This window comes from Dunckerocampus dactyliophorus, chromosome 4 (genome assembly GCF_027744805.1).
Source record: "Dunckerocampus dactyliophorus isolate RoL2022-P2 chromosome 4, RoL_Ddac_1.1, whole genome shotgun sequence".
Taxonomy (NCBI): domain Eukaryota; kingdom Metazoa; phylum Chordata; class Actinopteri; order Syngnathiformes; family Syngnathidae; genus Dunckerocampus; species Dunckerocampus dactyliophorus.
In genome coordinates this window covers 37241323-37265978 of record NC_072822.1, presented here as the reverse complement: position 1 = coordinate 37265978, position 24656 = coordinate 37241323, and the positions used below count along the sequence as shown (strand labels likewise).

At 44.5% G+C, this 24656-nt stretch overlaps 1 protein-coding gene across 2 annotated transcripts in view; it reads left to right on the top strand.

The window, feature by feature from the left end:
* LOC129180516 (gastrula zinc finger protein XlCGF57.1-like) overlaps nt 1-22276 on the top strand; it is a 59220-nt gene extending 36944 nt beyond the window's left edge. For both annotated transcript variants that reach the window (XM_054775074.1, XM_054775077.1), the window contains 2 exons: nt 15190-15477; nt 17928-22276. In XM_054775074.1, coding sequence (XP_054631049.1) covers nt 15190-15477; nt 17928-19051 — 1412 coding nt within the window. In that variant the 3' untranslated portion in view covers nt 19052-22276. The remainder of the gene's footprint in view (nt 1-15189; nt 15478-17927) is intronic.
* The last annotated feature ends 2380 nt before the right edge of the window (nt 22277-24656 follow it).

Sequence of the window (24656 nt, the reverse complement as noted above, 5' to 3'; positions counted from 1 at the left end):
CGGACATAATTGCAAAGTCCCAATATCCTTTGTAGCTCGTTCTCTGTGGTAGGCGGCAGGATCTGTTCGATCTTTTGCCTGTACCCATCCGAGAGACCCAAGTCTGTAGCTATTTGGAAACCCAGGTAGTCGACTTGGAATCGGGCTAGCTGACATTTCTTGAGGTTGAGCTTGAGGCCTGCCTTCGAGACCCTTTCAAGCACAGCTTGCAATAAGTCTAGGTGTTCTTCTTCTGTGTCGCTTGCGATGAACACATCATCGATGTACACTGCGACGGGTAGTCCCTCCAACACTTGCATAACCGCTGATTGGAACACATTGGGTGAATTCTTGTACCCTTGTGGTAGTCTTTGCCACACATATGCTTTTCCCCGATGGGTGAACGCTGTCTTTCCTTGCGAGGTCTTAGCTAACCTTAGTGAGAAGAAGCCATTAGCCAAGTCTATACATGACTTGTATTTCTTCACTTGTAACGTTTTCAATGATGCTTGGGGATTGATCAAGCTGGCTCGGTTAGCTACTGTTCTTCGGTTCAGGGCTTTAAAGTTGATAACGGGTCGCCATCCTCCTCCTACTGACTCAGGCTTCTTCACCGCTTGAATCGGGCTGTTAGTGAGAGGGTATGGTTCCTCACGAAGTATGCCCAATGTTAGTAGCTCGTTGACGATCACGTCCATCTCGGCCACTGCTCCTGGGTTCAGTGGATACTGCCTCACTGGGGGATGTACTCCCCCTTCGATGATGTGCACGTATTTGGGCCCCAAATCCCCACAGTCGTTCTTAAAATGGGCCACTATGACCCCTTCCAGGATTCGAGCCAGTCGTTCTTTTCCAGCCGGTGATAGATCACTTTCCTGGATCTGTTGCACCTTCACGGCGGGCACATTTACGGGCTTGTACCATCCTCCTTGAGTTGAGCCTGTTGGTCCCATTTGAACCGCTCTTGATTGTAGTTTCCCCAGGCGTTCTTGGAGGGAACGACGCTTTGCTCCCTTCCTATGTAGGTCTTCTGCATCCCTCAAGGTTAACAAGTTGTTTGGTCCTATGATCCATACCAGTCCTTTCCATATTCCAAACGGCATCCGTCTGGCGGAGCCGTCCGCCAATATGACGTCCAAGTGTCCTTTCTGTTTGAGGCTTCTGCGGGTCATTGACACTTCAGCTCCTGTGTCCACCAGATAGGGTACTCCCTCCACATCCGAGAAGAGCATATCACCCTTACGGTAGACATGGTCCTTTATGACCCGCGCCTCGTTGGCCATCATTGGCTCGCCCCTCCGGAGCCCGCTGCCTTGCGGGACTCACGAAGGGCTGCCTTTTCTTCTGGTGTCATCTTGTTGTATTCTTCAGCGGGTATGAACCCTCCGGTTTTCTTCATAGGTTTCTGGCGAGGTGCTGGTGTCGGACCTTCGCTCTGCCGTGGCTGTTGAGCACTAGGTTCACCAGGTTTTGATGATTGACTTGACTTCTGGTTCGGCCGCTGTTCAGTACTGGTCCCTTGCTTTGCTTTACGCTTGTCGGCGTAATGCCTCCTTAGCAAGTCCCATTTCCTCACGGTTTCCTCGATTTGATCCATCTTCGCATCCGCTTTTAGGGTGACGAAGAGGTGCTCACTTTCGGCCCCCTTCATTACCTTTCGCAGGACACCAACGAATCTCGAAGGGGTTACCGCTGTCTTCATTCGGTGCCAGAGCGGAGTCAAAGCCTGGCCTTGCTTCAGCTTGTCACGGGCAGCTGCGATGAAGGCATCTTCGTCGTCTTCCTCGTGTATGACCCATCTGTCATATATCTCTTGGGCCGTCTCATCCTGACCGACTTCTTCCGTGGTAACAAATTGTAGCCAATTCTTCTTGGCCTCTTCACAGACCCCACAGCTCTTAACTATCCTCCAGGTCTCGCGGAGGTAGGCTTCAACTGTCTCTCCAGGCTTCATGGCTCTTATGAGATTCTTCAGGGTTTTTAGTCCTTCATAACCCCCCATGGTTGATCCTTCTCTCCGTTGTTGGAGAGCTGGAGCGGTCGCAGTGGCTTGACTGCCTTGGTCCGCTGCTTGCGGGGGTATTGTTATGACGGTGGCCCTGTCATCTTGGTCTTCTACAACCTCACCACAGATTGCCAAGTCCTTTCTGGCTTGGTCATAGGCTGTTTGCTTCAGTCTTCTTAGCATCATATCGTACATTACTGCCACGAAGCCCTCTCGGAAGTTCTTGGTCAGGTCTCGGTAGCCCACCAAGGTATGGTAGGATGGTGTCATCAGTAAGTTGGCCATTTCTCCCCAAGTCATCCGGACCTCTCTTCTCACCTCTTCATCCAGCTTATACTGCCATGCTGGAGGTATAGCGTAATGACTTTGTCCTGCCTCGGGTATGTAGGCTTTTCTCCCGTCTCTGGTCTCCACATGGCCCCATTGCACGTCTCGGGCCAGCCTCTCCGAGGCTCGGTAGATGTCGAGGACCTGTACATTGCTCTTCCGTCCCTTGTAGATCCCTGACTTTAGTGCCTGTTCTGGGGGGTCTTGAGGTTCGGCTGCAGAGCGCAGGCTGTGGTCACCCTGGTCGTCGTTCTCCTCTTCCATTGGGTCTACGGGAGGTTGTCTTGCTAGTTCTTCCCCACCAGGTTGTGCCATGCCAGTAGGTCGTTCTGCGCAGACTGGTTGCTCTGCTTCAGCAGGGTCTGGTACCTTGACTTGGTCCAGTACCGGCACACTCCCTTGTCATGAGGACTGACTCTCTCTCCCTGCGGTTACGTTGCTTGGACCCAGCGTTTCTTCTCGTATGCTTCGACGAGGAGGTGACGGACTCGGGCTGACGTCCCATCCTCGACTGCCTCTGGTCCCCTGTGATGGTTGGTTCTTCACTGGGGTCCGTTCTGGAGCCCTTCCTGGTTGGGGCTTTGGTGTGGATGCAGCAGCTTCGGACTGCCATTGCTGTATATCTCGCTTCTGAGGGGTGTGAGGCATGGTAGAGGGAGTAGCACCAGCCAAGGCAGCATTGAACCTCTCCTCATTCTGCTTGGGAGAGGATGCCACCACGATCTCAGTCTTAGCCGGCACCAAGTGGCTTCGTTCAAGGTACACTTGTCCAGCCACTTCAGCAGCTCTTCTTGCTTCCATCCATGTCAGGGTATGTGACCTTAGTCCATCCATGTACATCACTACTCTTCGAGCTCCTCGGTCTACCGCTTCACCTATCCCTTCTTCCAATCTTTTTGCCATTTCCTTCTGATATGTTTCCAGCTCATGCCGTCCTTCGTAGGCTCTGATGGGAATGTGTAATGTGAACCAGTAGCGGCTTACCCCTCCACTGGTGGCCATTACACTTAATCTTGTCTTTTGGTTCAGGTGTTTCTGTAGTCGTTCTTTTACTTCTCCTCTATATTCGCTTCCCATCAGGTCCCTCAGGTTGGACTTGAACCTCTTGTTTCGGGGTTTATAGCGGTCATCAGTGAAGACTAGTAGGCCATCCGCTGTTAGGTCCCTTAGGTCTCCTACGTACTGGTACAGGACACTGCTCCGGTACCTCAACAGAGGCCATGCCCCTGATGGTAGAGGATCTAAGTCGGCCATGTGTGTCCTCGTTCCCCTGGAGGCCTTGTCCTTTGCTTTTGGTGCATGTTCTATTGGCTGGGAAACTGGCACATTCGGTCTTGCCGCCGGTTGTACAGGCGTTGTTGCAACAGAAAGTGGTCGTGCTATCTCTGCCTGAGTTACTATTCTGGCTTGTTCGGCCATTTGAGTCCTATTAGGTTCAACCACTCTTATTGCTTGTACAGGCCTAGCCGGTTCTTCTTGTCTGGCTTCCCTGTCTTGTTGAGTCGGTTGGTTGTCTGGCCTTATGTCCGCAGTGCGTGGCCTTGGGTGGGACTGCCAGTCGAATGTCTCGCTCTCTTCTGGTCCCTCTGGACTTGACGAGATTACTATAGAGTCATCTGGTTCTGGTCCGGGCGCTGGTGTGCGTGGTGGTGAAAAATGAGATGGTCCCGGTCCCTCGGACGGTTGTAACTCTATTTTGTTATGGAGAGGGTCTGTCATCTCCATATCTTCTGACCAGTCCCCGGAGAAAGCATCATCTATTGCAGTATGTGTTTCCTCCCACTTTTTCCTCTTCTCGGCCATCAGTTCTCCCAGCTTCCTTAGGATCTCCTGATGCTCCTTGCGCTGTGGAATGGCCTTGACTTGGCGGTTGACCAGATCTGGGTGAACTTGCACTTCTTTGGCCAACATCTTCACGGTGCTGTCGTATTCTTCAGAGGTGCTCACTAAATGGGTTATGGGTCCTCCCTTCCAATTGACCAGCAGGTCCTGCCACCAGGCCAGCCAGTTTTGTGTTTCACTGTCATTTCCTGGTATCTTGTCCGGATGGCTGACCACCATAACTACTTGATCTCCCTCCGGACTCCGTCTCATCTCTTGGGCGAATGCTCTTCCATTTGTTCTGATCTGTCCTCCCACCACCGATGCTAGTAGTACAGGGTCTATGGAAGGGTTCAGCGATGAGAACTCCTGTCTGGCACTCTCAGCCCAGTTGTCTAGTCCTTTCCCCCATAGGAGGATTTGAGTTGGATTTCTGTGGTCCATCAGGGGTGCAATCACCCTGTGTTTGGGTCTCGCACCTCCTTCTGCCATGTCTTCTTCTGGAGTCGCTGCCTGCGACCTCCGGTAGTGGTAGCAGGGGTGAGCTGCTGCTTTCCCAAGCCTCTCGTTCCGGTTTGAGTCAGGGAGGGATTGCAGCTCACTGGTTACTCGACGCTGAGCTTGTCTCCGCGCCTCTTTTCTTCTTGACCTATCGCTCGTGCACAACCAGAGTCGACAGAGGTCTCGTATCAGCTGAGGGCCTTCGGGTTCAGCGACAGCTTGATACTCGGGTTCGGCCACCTCGGCTCCCCGTTCCTTCTTCTCGTGAGCCTCGCTCAGAGCACTCACTCGAATGTGTTGTCTTTGCTCTTTGCTCCAACAACGTCTTCTTTGACTGTGTCTTTTCACCAGAGAGAGTCCCCCTCAAGGGAAGCGTCCTTGAATCCAGCAGTACACGAACAGGATGGGCCCCAGGAGTATCATCATGGGTCATTCAGTCCGGCTCCTGCTGACTGCGTGTCCTCCTGGATACTCGGGTAAGGGTGGCTGGACCTCTTCGTGACAATCACAGTCCTTAGCGAGAAACAGTCCTTGTCCTCCTACCGTTGCCTCTGTGGCCACACCGGTAAGAATGTTCTTTTCCAAGAGACTCTTCTCCTCAAAGATCAACTGTTTCACACCGTTCTCAGGGTCGTACTAAACACGAAATTATGTAAGTGGAGCTCACAACCGTTTGGGAAGAAAACAAATTATAAGCCTACCACTCAGGTTCTTCTGAAGCTCGACTCCTGTGCTAAACAGCCAAATCAAGCCCCACGTTGGGCGCCACGTGTTTAATCCCTAGTTACCTAGGCGGTGCAAGACCCTTGCTCCCTCGTGTAAGAAGCAGGCGCACCTGCCTACCTGACTACTCCGTTCAAAGGGGTATGGTCTCTCCCGTAGAGGGAAAAGAAACCTCTAAGCCAGGGGCGAGAGGAACTCACCCAGGTATTAACAGCCTCGGTAGTGCAGAGGCGGCCCCGCTGCATCCGAGCTGCGCAAGACCAGAGTAACCCAAGGTTGGTCGTACGAGACGTCGGACCCTCTGCTTTTACGACTGCTTCCTCTCTTAATGGATAGTTGCTTTTGGTAAGGACCTGGGGTTATTTACTCATCTATCAGCAATCAGAGGGACCTGTCTTTACTAAGTTTACCGGAACAACCTCAAAGGAATCTGTCTGTAACACACTGCTTACTCTTTTACCTTCAAAGAAGATACTGGATGACAACTCTTAGTGAAAGAGTGAAAAGCTTTATCAGGAAAGTTAGCAAGGGCATTGAAGCAGGTACTCTATTAACTATAAGGATATACTGTACACAATGTCAGACTAGCCGCAATGAGCTCCACTCACATGTACCTAGATAGAAAGAAGCGCAAGGCCGCAGGCCAGTGCCTCAGTCCTACCCCGATGATGAAGCCGGTAGTGAAGACAAAAAGTCCAGTGAGAATGAGTTCGCTTCTTGGGGATAAGTTTAGTTGATGCGGGTCGGGCGTCGGGTGATCAGGCCTTCGACCTTCCCTGGTTGTCCTAACGGCTCTAAGTTGCTCCCGAGAGCGGCAAGGCTGGGGACCGCTGCGGTGACTGGCTCCGTGCTCACTCAGGCTCAGCTCTTCTCTCGGTAGCGCCGCAGACAAAATCTTCAGTTGGTGTCTCAGGTTCATCTGAAAGACGGAGTCTTCTCCTTCTGCTGGGCAGATGAGTTGAGTCCAATCTTCCTTCAGCAGTCCCAGAGCTGTGTTGCGAGCCTTGGAGCTTTGGAGATGCGATCCATGAGAGGATCGCCTGGAGCCAGCCTCGATTGTAGAGCGCGTCCTCTTTTTATGCTGTCTTCAGTCTCCGCCTGCTCATGGGAGTGTCCATTACCTCATTCTGAGACCTCCCAGAGGAGTGTCTTTCCCAGAATAGCTTGTACTTTCCCCGACCGCGCTGATTCAGCATGACTCATCTCCTTGGTTGAACTTGTGTCCTCGTTTGACCCGTCCTGAACTGCCATGTTTGGTCATCATCCTGTCCCGAGATGAACTCAGTGGTTGACCGCAGATGACTCCTTCGGTGTCCTCAGCTGAACTCCTAAGGATGTCCTTATATGGGTTGCCTGGCTTCGCCATTGTACTGCAATGACTATGACCCCTAGTGGCCTTTCACCAGACTACCGAAACTTAATGTTCTACTTTGTGGCTTAATGATTATGGAGGAGCTCACATTGGCGTCAGTTATCTTATAATCATTAACATTTTAGTATCAAAACATGTTATTTTAACATCACAACATGTTATTTTAACATTCAGTTCAGCACCAACATTGGAACCTGACATTCAACTTGTGAAACATTAACACTTGTTTTCATACAACCTTAGACATCAACCTGTTGTTTCTGTTTGACATTCTCAAGGCCATAGGACTATATGCTTCTATTAAATCATGTTACTGAATAATACTGATTATAACATCATAATATAAGTGCTTTAAGCATTGCGATAGTTATGCAAGTATCCCTATTGACGTGTATTGCAATGGTGTGTGTGTTTGTCCCTATAAATGCACATGTATACTAACATGAGGTACCAACTAACTTGTGTGTTATATGGTTACATTCCTAAAAGCGACAGAGTGTTTGAGCATGCTAGACTGTGCTTTGTTCCTTGATTATTACAAGTACTTTTGGTATAAAAGTTGGCCTTTTAAGAGGTGTTGTACCTAGGTCACTCAACAGAACATGGATGGTTCCCGTCAAGTAAACAAACAATTTCATTGGCTCATTTTGAGTGACGTCAGTGTGTTTGCTGTCAAGTTAACCGTAATACTTGAAGTCATTACCCCCGCAAACTGCAGCTGCGATCGGTCCACGAGCATGATTATATGTTATTATATTTCCCATTCACTTTAATTGATCACGGGTCAGTAATGGGCCATCACTGGATCTGGATCCAGACTGAGGTCCGCTATTTGGTGATGGCTGCCACAGACATACGAATGAATGAATTGTGCGTGGGAATGCAGTGTTTTCCACAACAAACGATGCTCTCAAAAGGGAGTCTGCAATCTATGGGCCAAATACGTCAAAGGTCATTGCTAAGTCTTACCTGTGAAATTTGGTTTGCAGCACGTGAATGAGGCATCTTCTCCGCTCCGACTCTTGCCACATTCAATATGGCGGCGACGTTGACGTATGGCTCAGGGCTCGATCCGGCGTCTACATATATATGTCTATGAGCTACCCCGCTCACCAATAGCAGTGTTTTGACAACCCACCACGTCCTGCCACCCGAACACGGTTAAGCAAAGCATCGGCCCAGGTATATGCTGCATGGTGACTGTTCTGGTGACAGCAATGTTGTTTGTGGCACTGAAAGGCCCATATTGGCTTTCATCATCGGGGAAAAAAAACAATACCGATATTGATTGATGTTACATTTTTATGCCAATATCGGTGGGCCGATATTATCGGACATGCCTAATATCCATCAAACTGGAAGTCCTTCTGTTAAGCCTTGGGGGGGACCGCTAGTCTGTCTTTGGGCTATCATCCTCAGTCTAATGCAGTAATCCTCAACTGGTCGGTCACGAAAGGACAAGTTTGCAACCGTGGTGCAGGACGACTTCATTAAAGGGTCTCATATTTTCGATTTAATGAAAACTCTGACAAACCATCGGTTCCATGCATGGACTGTACCTCGCGGGTGGTATATATTTTTAAAAACAATTTCTGAATTAAATATTCCAATCACAACTGTTATGAACACTCGCACGTGCACGTGAGTATGCACGTGAGCAATTATGGCTTGAACCCTCCAAAACCACAAGTGAACCGCATCCTCAGGTACGTCGGAGTAAGAGAAAACGCGGGGTAAAAAAAATCAGGGGCGACATCACCGTTAGACACAGATTATGACAGCCCGAATCTCATTAATCAACTGTATACACCTACAGCGTCTGAATGGCGGTTGTCTACACCGATCCCCTCCAACTGGCTAGATTTCACTCGCTACAAATGAATTCATGCAGACTGTATACTTTTTTACCAATAAAGATTTATTGAAAAATGATACATTGGCGTAAGAGCATTTATTCAAAACAGATATAACACTCATTCAATAGCTTTCTGATTACAAGTTTTAGCGCTCTTCACATGTGAAATACATTTAACATTTTTCTTGACAAATTGGTGACAAGAGCATCATTCTTTTTTAAATTATCAGAATACAGCCTCATTACTTCTTGAAAAGAGAGACCTTTAAAGCGTTGACAGGGGAAAAATATAACGTGGGCGCCACAAGTTGAAGAGTTGTCATCTTGTACTTGGAGTTTGTTGTAGCGTATTTCATGAGAATTTCTCGTGAGGAAAGTTCTAAAGCTTTCAGGATAAAATATAAAATCATCCACACCCAGTGTTCACCCTCACGGGTTTGGTCATGGGTGTTAACGACGAGATAGCACGGTCGTTTATCAATCTTAGTTGGCAGTAAATCACGAGGCCCTCCAAACAAGTCGCCCAAGATCGGTCTCAGGATAGAATCTATTTGATGGTTGTTCATTTCTCCAGTTTTAATAGTCGATCAGAAACTGATGCTTCGAGTTTATTTCTGTGACACTGTCGTAACAGGCGTACACAATCAACGTCACAGTTCTCGGTAACGCCACTCTGCTAACCTCTAGACCACCATGCGGAGCAGATACCGAGCAGGCTAGCTTGTTACCCGCTCTTTAGATGAACCTCGCACAACAGGTGTGTTTGAGCTTAGTCATAAGCAAGGGCGGGTCCAGCTTTTTTGAAAAGGGGGGGTGTGGCCGAGACCGTAGGCCGAAGCGCTGTAAATGGAGCGGGGGGTCTGAGGGCCCGCCCCCAGAAAAATTTTAAAAATTAGACCTCATTTCCTGCAATCTGGTGATATCTGAGCTTTTCCTGTGGTTTTTGTTCAAATATATTTCTATATCAGAAAAGAGGTTATTTCTATTTCATAACACAAACAAAAAAAATCTGAAAAATGTGAAATGATTTTAAAACTTGTCCAAAGTCACTCTCTTTTATGATTCATATTTTGTACAGACGAGAGCATACTGAATTGTATGAAAGTAAGAATAAAAAAGTAAAGGATCATGACCATGGATTTTAGTGGAAAAAAGGGATGGGATATTCAAGATTCAAGATTCAAGAGTTGTATTGTCATGTGCACAGTAAAACAGCAGTTATACCATGCAATGAAATTCTTATTCTGTTCATTCTCCCAAGAAAAGAAAGAAAACACAAGAACAGAATAAGAACATAAGAAACATTAATACCAATAAATTAAGCAACAACAACAGAAGAGACATTAATACAATAAATATACAAATAAATAAATAAATAAATAAATAAATAAAGTGCTATGAGTGTGTGCATGTGTTGCGTGCGGCGTGTGTGAGTGCTTCGTTGAGAAGCCTGATGGCCTGTGGGTAAAAGCTGTTTGCCAGCCTTGTGGTCCTGGACTTCAAACTCCTGTAGCGTCTGCCTGACGGTAGGAGTGTGAATAATGAGTGTTGTGGATGTGTGCTGTCCTTGATGAGGTTGTGTGTTCTGCGTAGGACTCTAGTTTTATAAATGTCTTGCAGTGAGGGGAGGGCTGCCCCAACAATGTTCTGTGAGGTCTTGATCACCCGCTGGAGTGCCTTCCTATCACGTGTTGTACAGTTACCGTACCAAACAGTGATGGAGGCGGTAAGGACACTTTCCATAGTGCATCTGTAGAAGCAACTCAGGATTGTGGTGGACATGCCAAATTTCCTCAGTCTTCTCAGGAAGTACAGTCTCCTTACGTTGTTAGCAATCTCAAACATAGCGGTATGCATGTTCAGTAATATTATTTTCCAGAACATATCATATGAATGAATCCTTTTACGTCAGTCATTCAGCATTGTTGTTTATCCAAATGAAGGGTCATGCCGGGTCAATTGTATGCAAACTGGCTTGCTAACTGCACTGTATACAATGCCTGGTAAGCATCATGGAAGCACTGAGATTCTCCCATTCCTTCAAGTAACGCAACCTTCGTCCCTTAAAGAAATACATATATCATGATATAACAAAAAGTACGTACATTTCCTCTTAGCTATTATAGAGCTATATAAACGTATCAATTCTGGACATACATTTAATCAGAGGAATTTTACATGACCGAAAATATCTGAGAGATGGACAGTGCAAAACCCTTAAATTATCAATCATAAATCTACATTTCAATCGTGAAATGTTCGTCAACAGCCTTTAAACTGGCGATTTGTGCAGTTAATAGCTGCACATGCAGGCGTCTTAAGGCAAAATTTGTGTCCAATGCGAATTAATAAAAGAAGTTCACCACGAATGCAAAAGCTTGCCCGAGAAGTGTTTCCTGCGATATGGCGGCTGTGTGGCTTCACAAGTCATCGCCATTGAGCTATCCAGATATATTATACAGATCAGTGATTTAAGCATACTAACTTCCGCCCTTTTCTTCTTCGATTGAGGTTGTACGGCAGCGGTCACGGGGTCACAACGCTGCCATCTTGAGGCGGTATAGGAGATTGTGCAATATAAGAGCTGAGGAAGAAATAGCTCAATCAAAATCTTTATTACATACAACACGTTGTTATATGGTGGAATGTAGTTATTTTCTTTTAGCTAATGTAGGGTAAGTTTTATAGCACATGTTATATACTCCGATACGGCAGGGGGCGGTATCCACTCTTCAACTCACGACTGAAACCCGCCATTAAAACAAAAGGGAAGAAAAAAGGCGGAAGTTAACAACGCAGCAATCAGACAAGGCGAAGCAAACAAAGTCATCTAATCAATTTTAACGCTTGAAAGACTAGATCAAAAGAGACAAACTGGCGAAACTTCTGTGTTGGTTGAGAGAACAATGGCGTCAGGCGAGGAGGAACTTTCTCGAACAGAACGAAGAACGGACAATGAAGCACATCGACAACCGGAGGTTTGCACGTCTTATATTGCGCTACACATTCAAGGTATGTTTACATGCTCAATGTAATCACGTAACACCGTTTAACGCACGTTTAATGTTTAATAGAAGGAATCAAGGCGAATTCGTGAACGAGTTTTTGATTTTTTAAATCGCGCTACCTCCAGAAAAATACTACATGTAATCCAAGATGGCGGCCAGTGTACACGTTAGGGATGGGATTTACAACAACGATTATACCATACAGCGATTACCTGAAACAAAACCAAACAAAAATACGTATCAAAGTTTATAATTTGAACAAAGTACAAATAACAATAGCGCCAAAAAGTGACAGTGTTTCAGTGCAGCATAATGCTAAACCGGACTTTTTTTCGGTGTCTTACAAACAGTGACACAATTATAGGGATTTCTATATTAATATCGGGTTGATTTCAGCAAAAAAAATCCAGCCTAGAGCTCTGTTACACAACAACAGTGTTTACTTGTGTTAAGAAAGTATCACGGAGGTCTAATGTCAGTTGTGTGGTAGTAAAAAGACATTGCAGCAGTTTCCCATGGTGGCACAGCAGTGGGGAAATTGAATGTGACCAACCTCATCGCCCATATGAAGCGTCATCTCACGGGAAACTCCCACAGGATGGCTAAAAGTCATTAGCCAGAAGAGAAAAGTGAGAGCCCCAGTCGGTGGTCAGGGATGTTTGCTTTAAACGCTTCACTGATCACCAACCTCGCCATATCATGTGCCGCCACCACATGTGGATAAAACTATACCCCACACGCTCCAAGCAGTAAATGGATCTGTCATCTCTCCTCATACCTACTATTGATGATTAGAGTTGGGAAGTGTGTTTATGTTGGCGTGGATGTAAAGTCCTGCAGTGTTCTCCGCTGTTAATAAAGCCATTAAAGTGCATCGGCGACGTGAGTCTCTCCTTCCCCACAACAAGCGGCATTACAGTATTGACCAGTGCACACCAGGAAATAAACGGTGTCATTTCTTACAGGCATTGGCTGGACAGCTATGTAGTGGGGCTTGTTTAACCTTTGCCTTGTGGGCAAGCAGGAAGGAGAGACGATGCTGAGAGATGTGTGTGTGTTCTGAGCTGCTGTCTGGTGGTCGCGTTCAATAAATAAAGTTGGCAGAAGCAACAGGAGAAGTTTCCTTCTTTGCTTCGGAGCTGAATAACACTGACAAGTTAACAGACTAGTAGCGAACGGAAAAGAAGACGGCTTTTTTGTGTCGAATACAGAAGATGAGGACTTTGATGGATTTGTGGATGAGGATTGATGAAAAATAACGTGAGTACATTCTAAAATACTTCAATTAAGTACAACCCAACTCAGTTTTGCTCCCGCTGCCGCATGTGTAGCCGGGCTGCCAGTGTATCCGCAGGTCCCGGCTATACTGCGTTGTGTTCTGGTGTATGATGAAGGGACACAGAGATGGCTTTGGAACAGGAGTTTATTCCTGCAGTATGGTGGAATCTGCAGTGTGGTGGAATAAACAATGAGGACATGCACGTGAGCTCCTCAACAGCAACGGGCCTGTCAGCCAGCACAAACATGGACTCAAAATGTAAAGAAAGTAAAGTAAATAACAAAGGTCATGAAATGACATGAAATAAATACAATACATAACAATAATGTAATTCCATTAACTTAAATGCACATAACTGAAGCACAAGAAACGGAATAAAAGAAATAAATCATTCAATGTAAAACAATATACCTGCAGTGTGGTGGAATAAACAATGAGGACATGCACGTGAGCTCCTCAACAGCAACGGGCCTATACAAGAACAAGGCACATTCAGCACAATGCACGCTCACGCACACCGCAGCCCCAATAAGAGAAAAACGTGGCTGATAGCTAATTAGTTAGCTTGCTCTCCCACAGTCAAAAACACCCCCAAAACCACACTACACGACATATTATTAAAGAAACATAAATAAGTAACAACAGGGGTCCCATTAGGTTAATATAAAGCAATATTTTAACCACTGAAATGTTATTACAAAACTTAGTTGCTCCCACACCAACGTACCTGTCAGCCAGCACAAACATGGACTGACTGACGACGTGAGCAACAGTATGACATCCCCTGAGCCTTCAAAATAAAAGCTCATACCATGGCAAAGGAAATACGAAAATAAAGTTACAGATGTTAAATTATAACTTAAGAAGAAACCAAAACAAATCACAAAGTAGGGATTTTGGAGAAATTAACCCATAAACAAAAACATTACAGACATGATAATACATGTTTTTTTCCGCATCTGTTACACATGCACGCTAGTGTATGTTTTTTTTTTTTTTTATTGTAGCGTCTCTGGGAGCACGTCCTGTTCCCAGCCTACTTTGCGGTAATGTTTTGGTGCAAATGCTCTTAAAGTTACATGTTTGACCAGGAAATAGCAAGCTCAAAAGAAGACGGCTTTTTTATGTGGAACAACTGACAGTTTGTGTGGATCTTGTGAATGATTGTGACTTAGCTAGGATTCAGTAATTAAAGTCTACACACGACGGCTTCATTGATTGAAAAACGTAACTTTTTCGTGCATGAAGCTTCTGCTTGAATTGATAATTTGGCCGCTATATGCAGGCAGATATTGACCAAGGGAGACAAAATGGGTGGCCGCTGGCCGTGTATAACATGTAAATTTGCTGGGGGGGATTTTTCAGTGACTGCTATAGGCAGGTGGCCGTTCTATACAGGTGGCCGCTAAGACAGGTTTGACTGTGTGTGTGTGTGTGTGTGTGTGTATATATGTATGTGGGTGGTGGATATATTCTATCAGTTATTATTAAGCCTCTAGCTTCCTTTTAGTAAGTAAAAACCTTGGCTATGATTGCACTACATTGTCATGTAGACCTACAAAGTACACTTGGAAGAACAAGAGGTGAATAAATGTATTGCAACTGATGTGAAACTGATGAGGGGTATATATATATATATATATATATATATATATATATATATATATATAATATATACACACACACACACACACACAAAATTATCTATCGGCTGTTCGTCAAGACGTGGGACCATCCTCGGCCCAAACGAAGGTTGTTACTGGTGCCGAGTGCAGTCCAATAACCATCAGACGCCACCTGCCAGAGAAAGCTTTTAAGAAGAAAAAACACGGTGTTGAACTGCAAATACAGTTGTCATGTTTTGGACTGCTCAATTAAAAGCAACATTTTTTCAGTTATCAGGAATGGTGGTGTTATGTGATGACTCGCGTGCATGTCTGGATTTTGGAGAAATACCTCTTCCAAACTGCAAAGTCAGTCCAGCTTTGTCCCATCCACAGCCACTTTAGATTTTGGCTATGGTAGCGCATCTTTCCATGTGGCTTCACCGCCCAAGTCTGCCATGGCGCCGCTGTTTGACTTTTCTTCTTTTCTAATTTCCACCCAATTTTCTGCCACCCTTGTGAGGAGAGGTCCCGGGATGATTTGAAAATGGTGACTCGACTTGAAATAACGGTGAATATCTTTGAATATTTTTCATAAACCTTCTGCAGTTAGAGAGTATTGAGAATCCACCATAAAAGTGAATATTGCGATAGTTGACCGCTATTGTAAATATAACCACAATTTTTAATACAAAACATCCTTTCTGTCCTGCAGACGTTGAGCAGCTGATTAGTCATCAAGAACTTCCCCCTCAGCCACAGGTGGAGAGCTCCACTTTGGAGCAGGATGATCCACAGCCCCCCCATGTTAAAGAGGAAGAAGAGGAGCCCCACCCCTCACACATCAAAGAAGAGGAGGAACTCTGGATCACTCAGGAAGGAGAACATCATCTTGGGCCGGAGGAGGCTGATCTTAGCAAGTTGAAACTGCCTGGTGTCTCTGTGAAGACTGAAGACCATGAAGACAAACCACCCGAGTCTTCACAGCTTCATCACAGTCCAGGTGAGCAGAACAGAGGTTCTTATAAAATGCTTTTCAACAGATTTTCTTCCAGGACCAACTTCTGACAAAGAGTGGAGTTATACTTGCTTTCTATTCTACCCTTGCGATGGGAACGCAGGATACATGATAGAAGTTCTTCCAAGCATGGACACACACGTGTCTTTTATGCATCGGGTTCATTCCAAGCGTGTCCTCCAAATCCACTGTGAAAAACAAGTCAAGTAAATGACTGTAGGGGTGTCCACTACATGTCATTAATAATGGATTAGATTTTATAGCGCTTTTCAAGGCACCCAAAGCAAAGCAAAGCCATTATTCATTCACTCCTCAGTCACACACTGGTGCTGGTATTCTACATCTGTAGCTACAGCTGCCCTGGAGGTAGTCTGATGGAAACGTGGCTGCCTATTTGCTCTTACGGCCTCTCTGACCCCCACCAAACATTAATTCTGGGGACAAGTTGGGTGAAGTGTCTCACCCAGGGACTCCATGGAGGGAGTGAGGATTGAACCACCAACCTTCCGGTTGCTGGACAACCTGCTTGACCTCCTGAGCCACTGGCGCCCAGTTGATCGTGGTGGTGTTTTTTACTTGAAAACAATTTAAAGTAACATATTGTATGAATGGATCTCTATGCTATATTGATACACATATAGCTTATTATTTGCACACATTCATCACAATTAGTTTGAAAACTATTTCACATATCATAAAAATGTTTAACTGTGCTTAATTTTGATAAGCATGCACCAGAATCGCCTGTTTGCCCAGTTGGCACTTGCACGTGTGCCCAGATAAAAGTACACGCCACGTCACGTGTTGTGGTTCACTTTGTTTCTTATTATGGAGACAATGAACAACAGCCCGTAAAATCAATTGACGACAGCTTGTCACATGCTCAGCCTATCTTTGCCAGCGTGTGCGAGCGCTCACATTTCAATCTCGTTCCGCTTTCTGCCATTGTTGTTAACACATTTTGCCTGGCATCTAGCTAGCTAGCTAGCTGGTGTTTGTCTCACGGGCGAGCTACAAGTGGCTATCACGTTCATGGGTATATCAATCATCACAAGTTACTTTTGAAAGTGTCACTTAGCAATCTTGCTGTCTTGTTATCATGATAATATTTATGGCTTGTCTTCAACACTAGACCTGTGGCAAAGTTGTTGGACATAAACACGTGGTGTGTACAGCTTTAAGATAGAGATGCTATCACAGGGGTCTCCAACAGGTCACTCGTATGCTAGGAGAATATTTCCATCACCTCTTGGTATTTTCTAAGTGTTGCATTGAGTGGAGATGTACTTTGGAAATAAAGTACAATTGAAATGTTGGCAGTCATTTCAAACACAAATAGCTCACCTCTCATTTCTTTTGTCAAAGTACTTTTATTAGTGCTGCAAGTTGGATACACATGTGCTATCATAAACCTGGACTCTCAATTTATACTCTTTACACACCACACATTTCTTTTACAACAATATTTCCACTGTTATTTTGTAGTAAAAGATATTATTCAACAATTAATTTGACATTACTCTAAAACAGCCATCAAATGAAATGTAGGTTTGTGTCATATAGTACAAAATGTAGTACTTAGTACATTCACATAGTACTATTGGACTACATAGGCCAGGTAACAAAAGGTACCACATTTTAGACTCACTTTAAGTGCTCTCAGCAACTTTGCCATTAAATAAACAGTTTGGCAAAGTTCTCCGTTGATGTTGTGCTGGTTGTTGAAAAAAGATAAATAAGTTTAATCAATCATCCATCCAGGACACCCCATATGACAATATTAGCAAAATAAAATATGTAAAGTCAACATGCACAGCACAACAAAATGCCTAAAAAAAAATAGTGTCTCATATCGTCTAACCAGCAAAGGCATGTTTGAGGAGCTGGAAGGGCTGATTTGGAGCCAGTCCCAAAAAGGAGCTATGCCTTATCTCCTATGGAAAAACTACATGTTGTACTGTAAAATGGCAACATATGCTAATGTTGCATCCTCCTCCAACTCCACGGCTTTTGTGTTTATGGACGCTGTGTTCTCCCAAACTCTCCATGGTGACAGCCAGCAGCAGAGACAGAATCCTTACGTAAATAAAGCGATCCACACCACTCTTGCGCCTGTTGAAAATGTCTCATGGTACCAGCAACACAACCGCTAACAGTACAGGTACCTGCTAGTTTTTAGCTAGTGCTCGTTATTTGGGCACTTAGTCGATCAGGCCCTTCCATTTGAACTCTTAATGAAACACACACATATACATGCAACAATTACACACGAGGCCGGCATCTTGCATGCACGTATTTAAAAGCGAGTTTGTGTCCTGTAACAACAAAAGCTTTGTACAAACACGGCAATACATTCCTTTTCACACATCACCCTGTTAATAAACATTTGTTAAACCAGTTCTCAGATTTTACAATAATTCCTGCTTGTCTTGCAGACGTCCAGCAGCTGAATGGTCTTCAAGGAGAACACCACCTTCAGCCCCCCCACATTAAAGACAAACAGGAGGAACTGTGGATCTCTCAGGAGGGGCTGGATGAGGTTGCCAGGTTGCCACTGACTGGTGTCTCTGTGAAGACTGAAGAGCATGAAGACAAACTACCCGAGTCCTCACATCACAGTCCAAGTGAGGAGAACAGAGAGGCGAAGCCTCCAAGCAGCAGCATCTCACCACAACACATGACAACAGTAGTTGATGGAGACCACTGTGGAGGATCACAAGCAGACAAGCTCTTAGCTCCACTGTCAGATAGTGATGACGCGTCACATGTCAACGTAAACATGGACTCACACACAAGAACACACACGGCACAGAAGCCTTTTAGCTGCTCGCTCTGTGGTCATTTATTTTCTCGGAAGTACACGTTAAAGAGCCACATGGTAATACACACTGGAGAAAAACCTTTTAGCTGTTCAGTTTGTGGTAAAAGATTTTCTAACAAAAGTAATATGCTGTCACACAGGAGAACACATTCAGGAGAAAAACCCTTTGGTTGTTCAGTTTGTGCAAAAGGCTTTTTCAAAAACTCTGATTTGACTCGACACATGTGGACGCACACGGGTGAAAAACCTTTCCGTTGCTCAGACTGCGGTAAAACTTTCTCTCAAAAGGAGAAGATGCAATCACACTTAAGAACGCACACCGGAGAAAACCCTTTTTGTTGTTCAGTTTGTGATAAAAGATACTCTTCCAAACGTAATCTGCAATTTCACATGAGAACTCATTTAGCAGAAAAACCCTTTGGTTGTTCAGTTTGTGCAAAAGGCTTTTTACAAAACTCTGATTTGACTCGACACATGCGGACACACACAGGAGAAAAACCTTTCAGTTGCTCAGACTGCGGCAAAACATTTGCGCAAAGGGGAAGGATGTTGTCGCACACGAGAACACACACAGGAGAAAAACCTTTTTGTTGTTCAGTTTGTGGCAAAACATTTTCTCAAAAGTTTAGTTTGACTCGACACATAACGCAGATGGAAGAAAAACCTTTAAGCTGCTCAGTTTGTGGTGATGTATTTTCTTGCAAGTCGTCTTCCAGTAGAGCAATACAGAGTCACTGATGACTGTTCTGCCTGATACTCAAGCAGCCAGTGTGGGTGGCACATTGAAACTTATGTGTTCTCAAAGTTTAAAGCTGAGCTACAGACGAGAGGATCCTTAATGTATTTTTTGGATGTTGGGCGGAATTCTATGAAGGCGTAGGAGGATACATCGCTATGGTAACTAATGTTTGGGGGCAAGAGATGAGTCATTAAAAGCACGGCCTCCTGACCAATCAGTTCTCTCTAAAAAAAAAAAAATGACATCAGCGTTCGTTGACCCGAGGTCGGTGCAGATAATGAGAGTTAAAAGCAAGGAGTTTTCCAGGCTCTGGCAAAATCCCTTTTGCTTTTCTTCATGATTTTCATGAGGAACGGTTGGAAGGAATGCCTTATCTCAGCCAGCTTCTGGTGTTTACAAGAACGCACTTACAGGTATTTTCTTTTATTATATGTAGCTAATATTTGTTATGCTGTTACTGCAGATAAAGTGAAATTAATCCCCCCCACTACTGTCAGTCAGGCTTTATTTAATTTTATTTTTAACTAACTCTAAGTCGCTAGTCACCTAATTTGCATATGATGTAAAATGCTGTAGGAAAAGAGCATAACCTCGTAGGAGAGACAAAAAAAGCCTTAATTTTGTTTACAACTGCAAATAAACCAGATTTTGATTTGTGAATTTTGTAAACTGGCCGTCATTTCATCATATTTAATCTTAGCCAGCGCCTCTCAAAGTTCTCCCATCACACGTTGGCTATTGAGGACTTTTTAAAATGAGCACAATTGACCAGCGAACAACAGATGATGCTGTGTTCATTCTATGGCGCACAACATGACTCCGTGTGCTTCGTGAGGAGCACTCTCTTCTGGTGAATCTATGGAATAGCAAGTGGTTTATCAATTACTTACATTTCACCCACGAATTGTAAGATAATCCACTTCATTTTCCAAATAAAGAGTAGCAATTGATTAACTACAATATAAACACACCCTCCTCCTTTATCTAGGCTTACGTTTGCGTTTTAGATCTGGCTGTGTAAAACAGGGCGACGGAATCGCGCAAGCGTAATTCATTTGCAGTTCAGACGTGTCGCGCGCCACATCATGCGGAGGCTGCCTGCCTTTGGGCGGGGCGGATCTGTCAGCAGCACCCGCTGTTGCTCAGTGAGAACACAAAATACAGAACAATACGTACTTACACGTTTGAGTGACCAAATACCAGAAAACGACGCCGAGAAAAGTTGCTAGATTTGTTGCTTGTCACTTCTGAGGGAAATATGTCGTCAACGCGGGTTGGAATGTCTCCAGATCTTGTGACCAAATCTCCCAAGTTGGCAGCACGACGCTTAGTACCTCGTCATCTTGAGATGATGCTAATTTTTGTCTTTTTCTTCTTCGATAGTTTGTTGTGACGTTACAATGCTGCCACCTGGCGGATGTATTGAACTGAGAGCCGAGGAAGAAAAAAAAGATGCAAAGCGCTCACGTTCAAAAATGTCTTTATTGCAAACACAAATATAAATAATACCGTTTACTCACGATACCGTGTTTGTTAGCTTTACTCTTGCACACAACTAATGAACATAGATCATTTCAAAAGGACAAAATAAACAACTTTATTGGCAACATGTGAGAGCCGTCACTCACGTCGCCACATTAACCCGCACGCGTCCGTCCTCCCCATTCATGACCCTGCAAACACATGCAGCGCCCCCTGTTGAGAAAATATACCAACGGTCAACACTTCGCAGTGCACGCACAAACACACACGTCACGCTCTGTCCTCGGGTTCAAAATCACTGATCTGTACTAAAAGAATCTGGATAGACCACACGTCGCACGCGCCTGTGCAAGCCGCTGAAGCCACAGAGACGCCATCTTAGCACTCACATGTCGTACGTAGCAGACTACATTGGCACAGCGTACATAGTGTACAAAGCAGATGAAGAGGCTAACAGAACATCTATATTTGACATTAAAAAGCGGGGAGATTCAACCTTGGTCCCTTAAAAACCATTTGATACGTTATTCTCTATCTTTTGGCTATATTAAATGTACTTTTTCCCCTTCCAATTCTCATTGCCTTTGGGACAAAATGCTACTGTGCACCCTGGCTCAGCACTCCCCTATAGCAATGATAGTTTTACTCCTCTAGAAAGAGATTTTCATTTGAACTGCATATCCCATCCCTTTTTTTCCACTAAAATCCATGGTCATGATTCTTTACTTTTTATTCTTACTTTCATACAATTCACTATGCTCTCATCTGTACAAAATATGAATCATAAAAGAGACAAGTTTAAAAATCATTTCACATTTTGATGATTTTTTTTTTTGTTTGTGTTATGAAATAGAAATAAGCTCTTTTCTGATATAGAAATATATTTGAACAAAAACCACAGGAATAATATGGAATATAATATGTAATAATATATAAACATTGTCTCCATATGGGGGTTCATTTGAAATTCGGCTAAACAAACAAAAAAAACGTATTTTTTTATATTTGCCAGCAACCACAAATGATTTAGTAGTCTAGTGGTGGTTGTTTGTTTACATATCCCCCACGGCCCCCCATGTAAAGCCCTTATGACTCAGGTATGGTATGATATGGACAGAATGTTTAAAAATGATCATACCCAAGTCCTTATGACTAAGCTCAAGCACACCTGTTGCATTTAGTGTGAGTGGGTAACAAACTAACAACACACTTAACAACTCACAAGTTCTCACATAAGTCATTGTCCGTCAAGTGTTTCCTGGGAGTGGCAATATGGCGGCCGTGTGGCTTCACAAGTCATTGACCAATGGGCTATCCAGATTCCTTTAGTACAGATGAGTGGTTCAAAACACTCAACACTTCCGGGGTGTTTAAATATGCAAGTTTCGGGCTTCATGGCAATCACATGACGTGACACGCTTCATAAGATTTCAAACACAACCAAAGAACTTTATTGTTTGTTTGGATGTATCATTTAGCTTAGGAGTGTATTTGGCCCATTCATTATGCCAATTATTTTGCTAAATAAATGTTTCTTTATTTTTTAATACTAAATATACGGACTAGTTCATGGTGAGTGATTGCAAGAGAAATGAGTACCCACCTTTAGTCAAAATGTGATGACGTCATATAAATTTAATCGTTAAAAATAATAGCTGGAAAGTAACTGTCAAAAAGTGATTGATGATGTTTATATATGTAAGGGGCCGTTTTGCTCATATACGGTGATCACATTTTTGGGTTTGGTGTGTATGTGGGAGGGGAAAAGGAAGGGGGGGGGACTTTGTTATTACTATAGATTGTGGGGGCGTGGAAATGTATGAGATGTCTTATATAGCGAGGAGTGTTTGAGACAAACTATAAGTGACTGCTGTTAAAATGGCGGTGTTCAGGAAAAAGAGTGTGCATCTTGACGGGGGACGTCTGGTGGTTAGTGAGTTTAGAGGCATGGGAGTAGTTCCCTTTGTGGAACTATGCAGTCATGAATATATGGAACCAGAGGTTATGGAGCTGAGAATCTATTCTACTGAATTTGAAAAACTAAAGAGTTCCATTCAAGATTTCATCGACTACATGCAACATGTGCACGACCAAGGGGAAGTAGGAGTTACGACTATGTTGCCAAGTGTAGCGGTGAGAACGGATTCGCTACGGCGTGAAGAGGAGGGATCTTTTCTCGTCGACTGTTCGAGATCCCACATCTGGCTGCTGGTGAGATATGGCCCCTCTGATGCTAATAGTGTCAGACCGCGGACAGTGATGGAGAAAGAGCGGGATTTCCCCATTCACCTTGCGTTCAAGGTGGAAGACTTTGCAAAGCTGGGTGATCTCTTGAAAGAAATAAGTTTGTTTTTCACTCAAGTTAGTGTGAAGTGGAGGCATGAGCTGCTGGAGAAGAGGTTAACCACTCGGGCTGAAGGCAATGTTGGAAAACAGAGAAAGAGTAGTTCTCAGAGGCGGATAAATCTGAACCCCGTTTTCGACAGAGAACTGGAGGCTGATGGATTGGCCGGAAGAGGATCTGTTTGTGAATTAGAGACACCACGTGATTCTATCACGCATGCTGGTCTCCACCTTCTACAAAGACCTCCCAGTCCTGCCTCTCAGACCCTGCCTACCAGACTCCGCCTACCAGACTCCGCCTAACAGACACACCCACTCTTAAAATATAAATACAGAAGTGGAAATAAAGAAAGTACTTTACTTCATCATGGCTGATTTTTCCTCAGAGAACACTGTGACCTCTCTTGCTGAAAACAACGTCAGCAGCAGCAGCAGCAGCAGCTATGAAATCCGAGATGAAGAGCTTCTCGATTGGCTGTCAAACATTTCTCAGACATCTTCAGGACACGCTGAGATGTATAAGCCACTTTTCCACGGCTATCAGGAGGGTGATTCGACTCTTGTCGCGGCCTGTGAAGCGCAAGACTACCAGACCAATCCCTACGCCAGCACGGTGACGGGGGACATCACTCCCGGTCAGATCAATGGAGGATCCATTGCCACCCCCGGCTCTCCACACAAGGTGACTGAACAAGGGACAGCAGAAGGCTCATCGGTGTATGCATCCGGCTGTTTTGCCCAATCCCTCGACAATGGGCAGAGCCATGGCGAGCTACCATGTGGGCCTCCATCCTACTGCCCATACTGGGGGGATTATGACAACGGCGGAGAGCCAACGTCTGCCACAGTCTTCAGCATAGGAACATACAACGCGCTCCTGACGCCTCCAGACTCACCCACACCTCAGTCTCCGTTAGCGGTGAGTGGGGGATTTCTAGACACTGTAAAGGCCTGTGTGGCTAGCGCCGTACAAGTGGTGGTGCAGAAGCAGATAAAAAAAGACTGTTACGGCTGTGAAGTTGATCACCCTTCTCAACGTCAACATCCCTGTCTCTACCCTCCAGAACCTGGATATTTCAACACTAACTTTTATCAGTTAACAGAGAATCTGTTGACATGGGAATTTCTTCCAGCTCTCAAGTATATACTGGAATTACTTGGGTTAGACATACTGGATGCTAAAGTGGAAGGAGCAGCGGAGGCTTTTCTTTACGATCTGAAGCCTGAAGATAACATTCTGGAGAAAGTTGCAGAGATCAGGCGCACCTACATAGAAGGCGACAGCGATAGGGAAGATCTGCTGGAGCGCTTCCTTGGTTTTTGGAACCCATAATTCATCAAAATGGGAAATTATTATTTTAAACCATCCCCTAAACCAGTTGACAGTTTTCTTTTAAAACATGCAATTGCTAATCGGATCAATGATGTATCGATATATTTGGCAAGCGGGGATGTCAATACAGAAGACTTGAAACGTTTTGAAAGAGTGATGGACATTGTAAGGGATAAGGGTCCTTTAGTCCACTGGCTTCTTGGGTCAAACAGCGGTGGTTTTGAAGAAACATTACGGGGCATTATTGGGAATATTTCTCTGTATAGTATCAACTCTAGTCTTATGCATGTCTTGTATACCTATGTGTAAACTGAAGAATGGAGATAAAGTTGATGTTGATCACTTACTAAATGTATTACATGCTTCAATTTTTGAAAAAAAATGATTTTTTGTTTTTTTTTGTTTAATATAAAACATGTACTGTAATCACTAAACATGTATTGTAA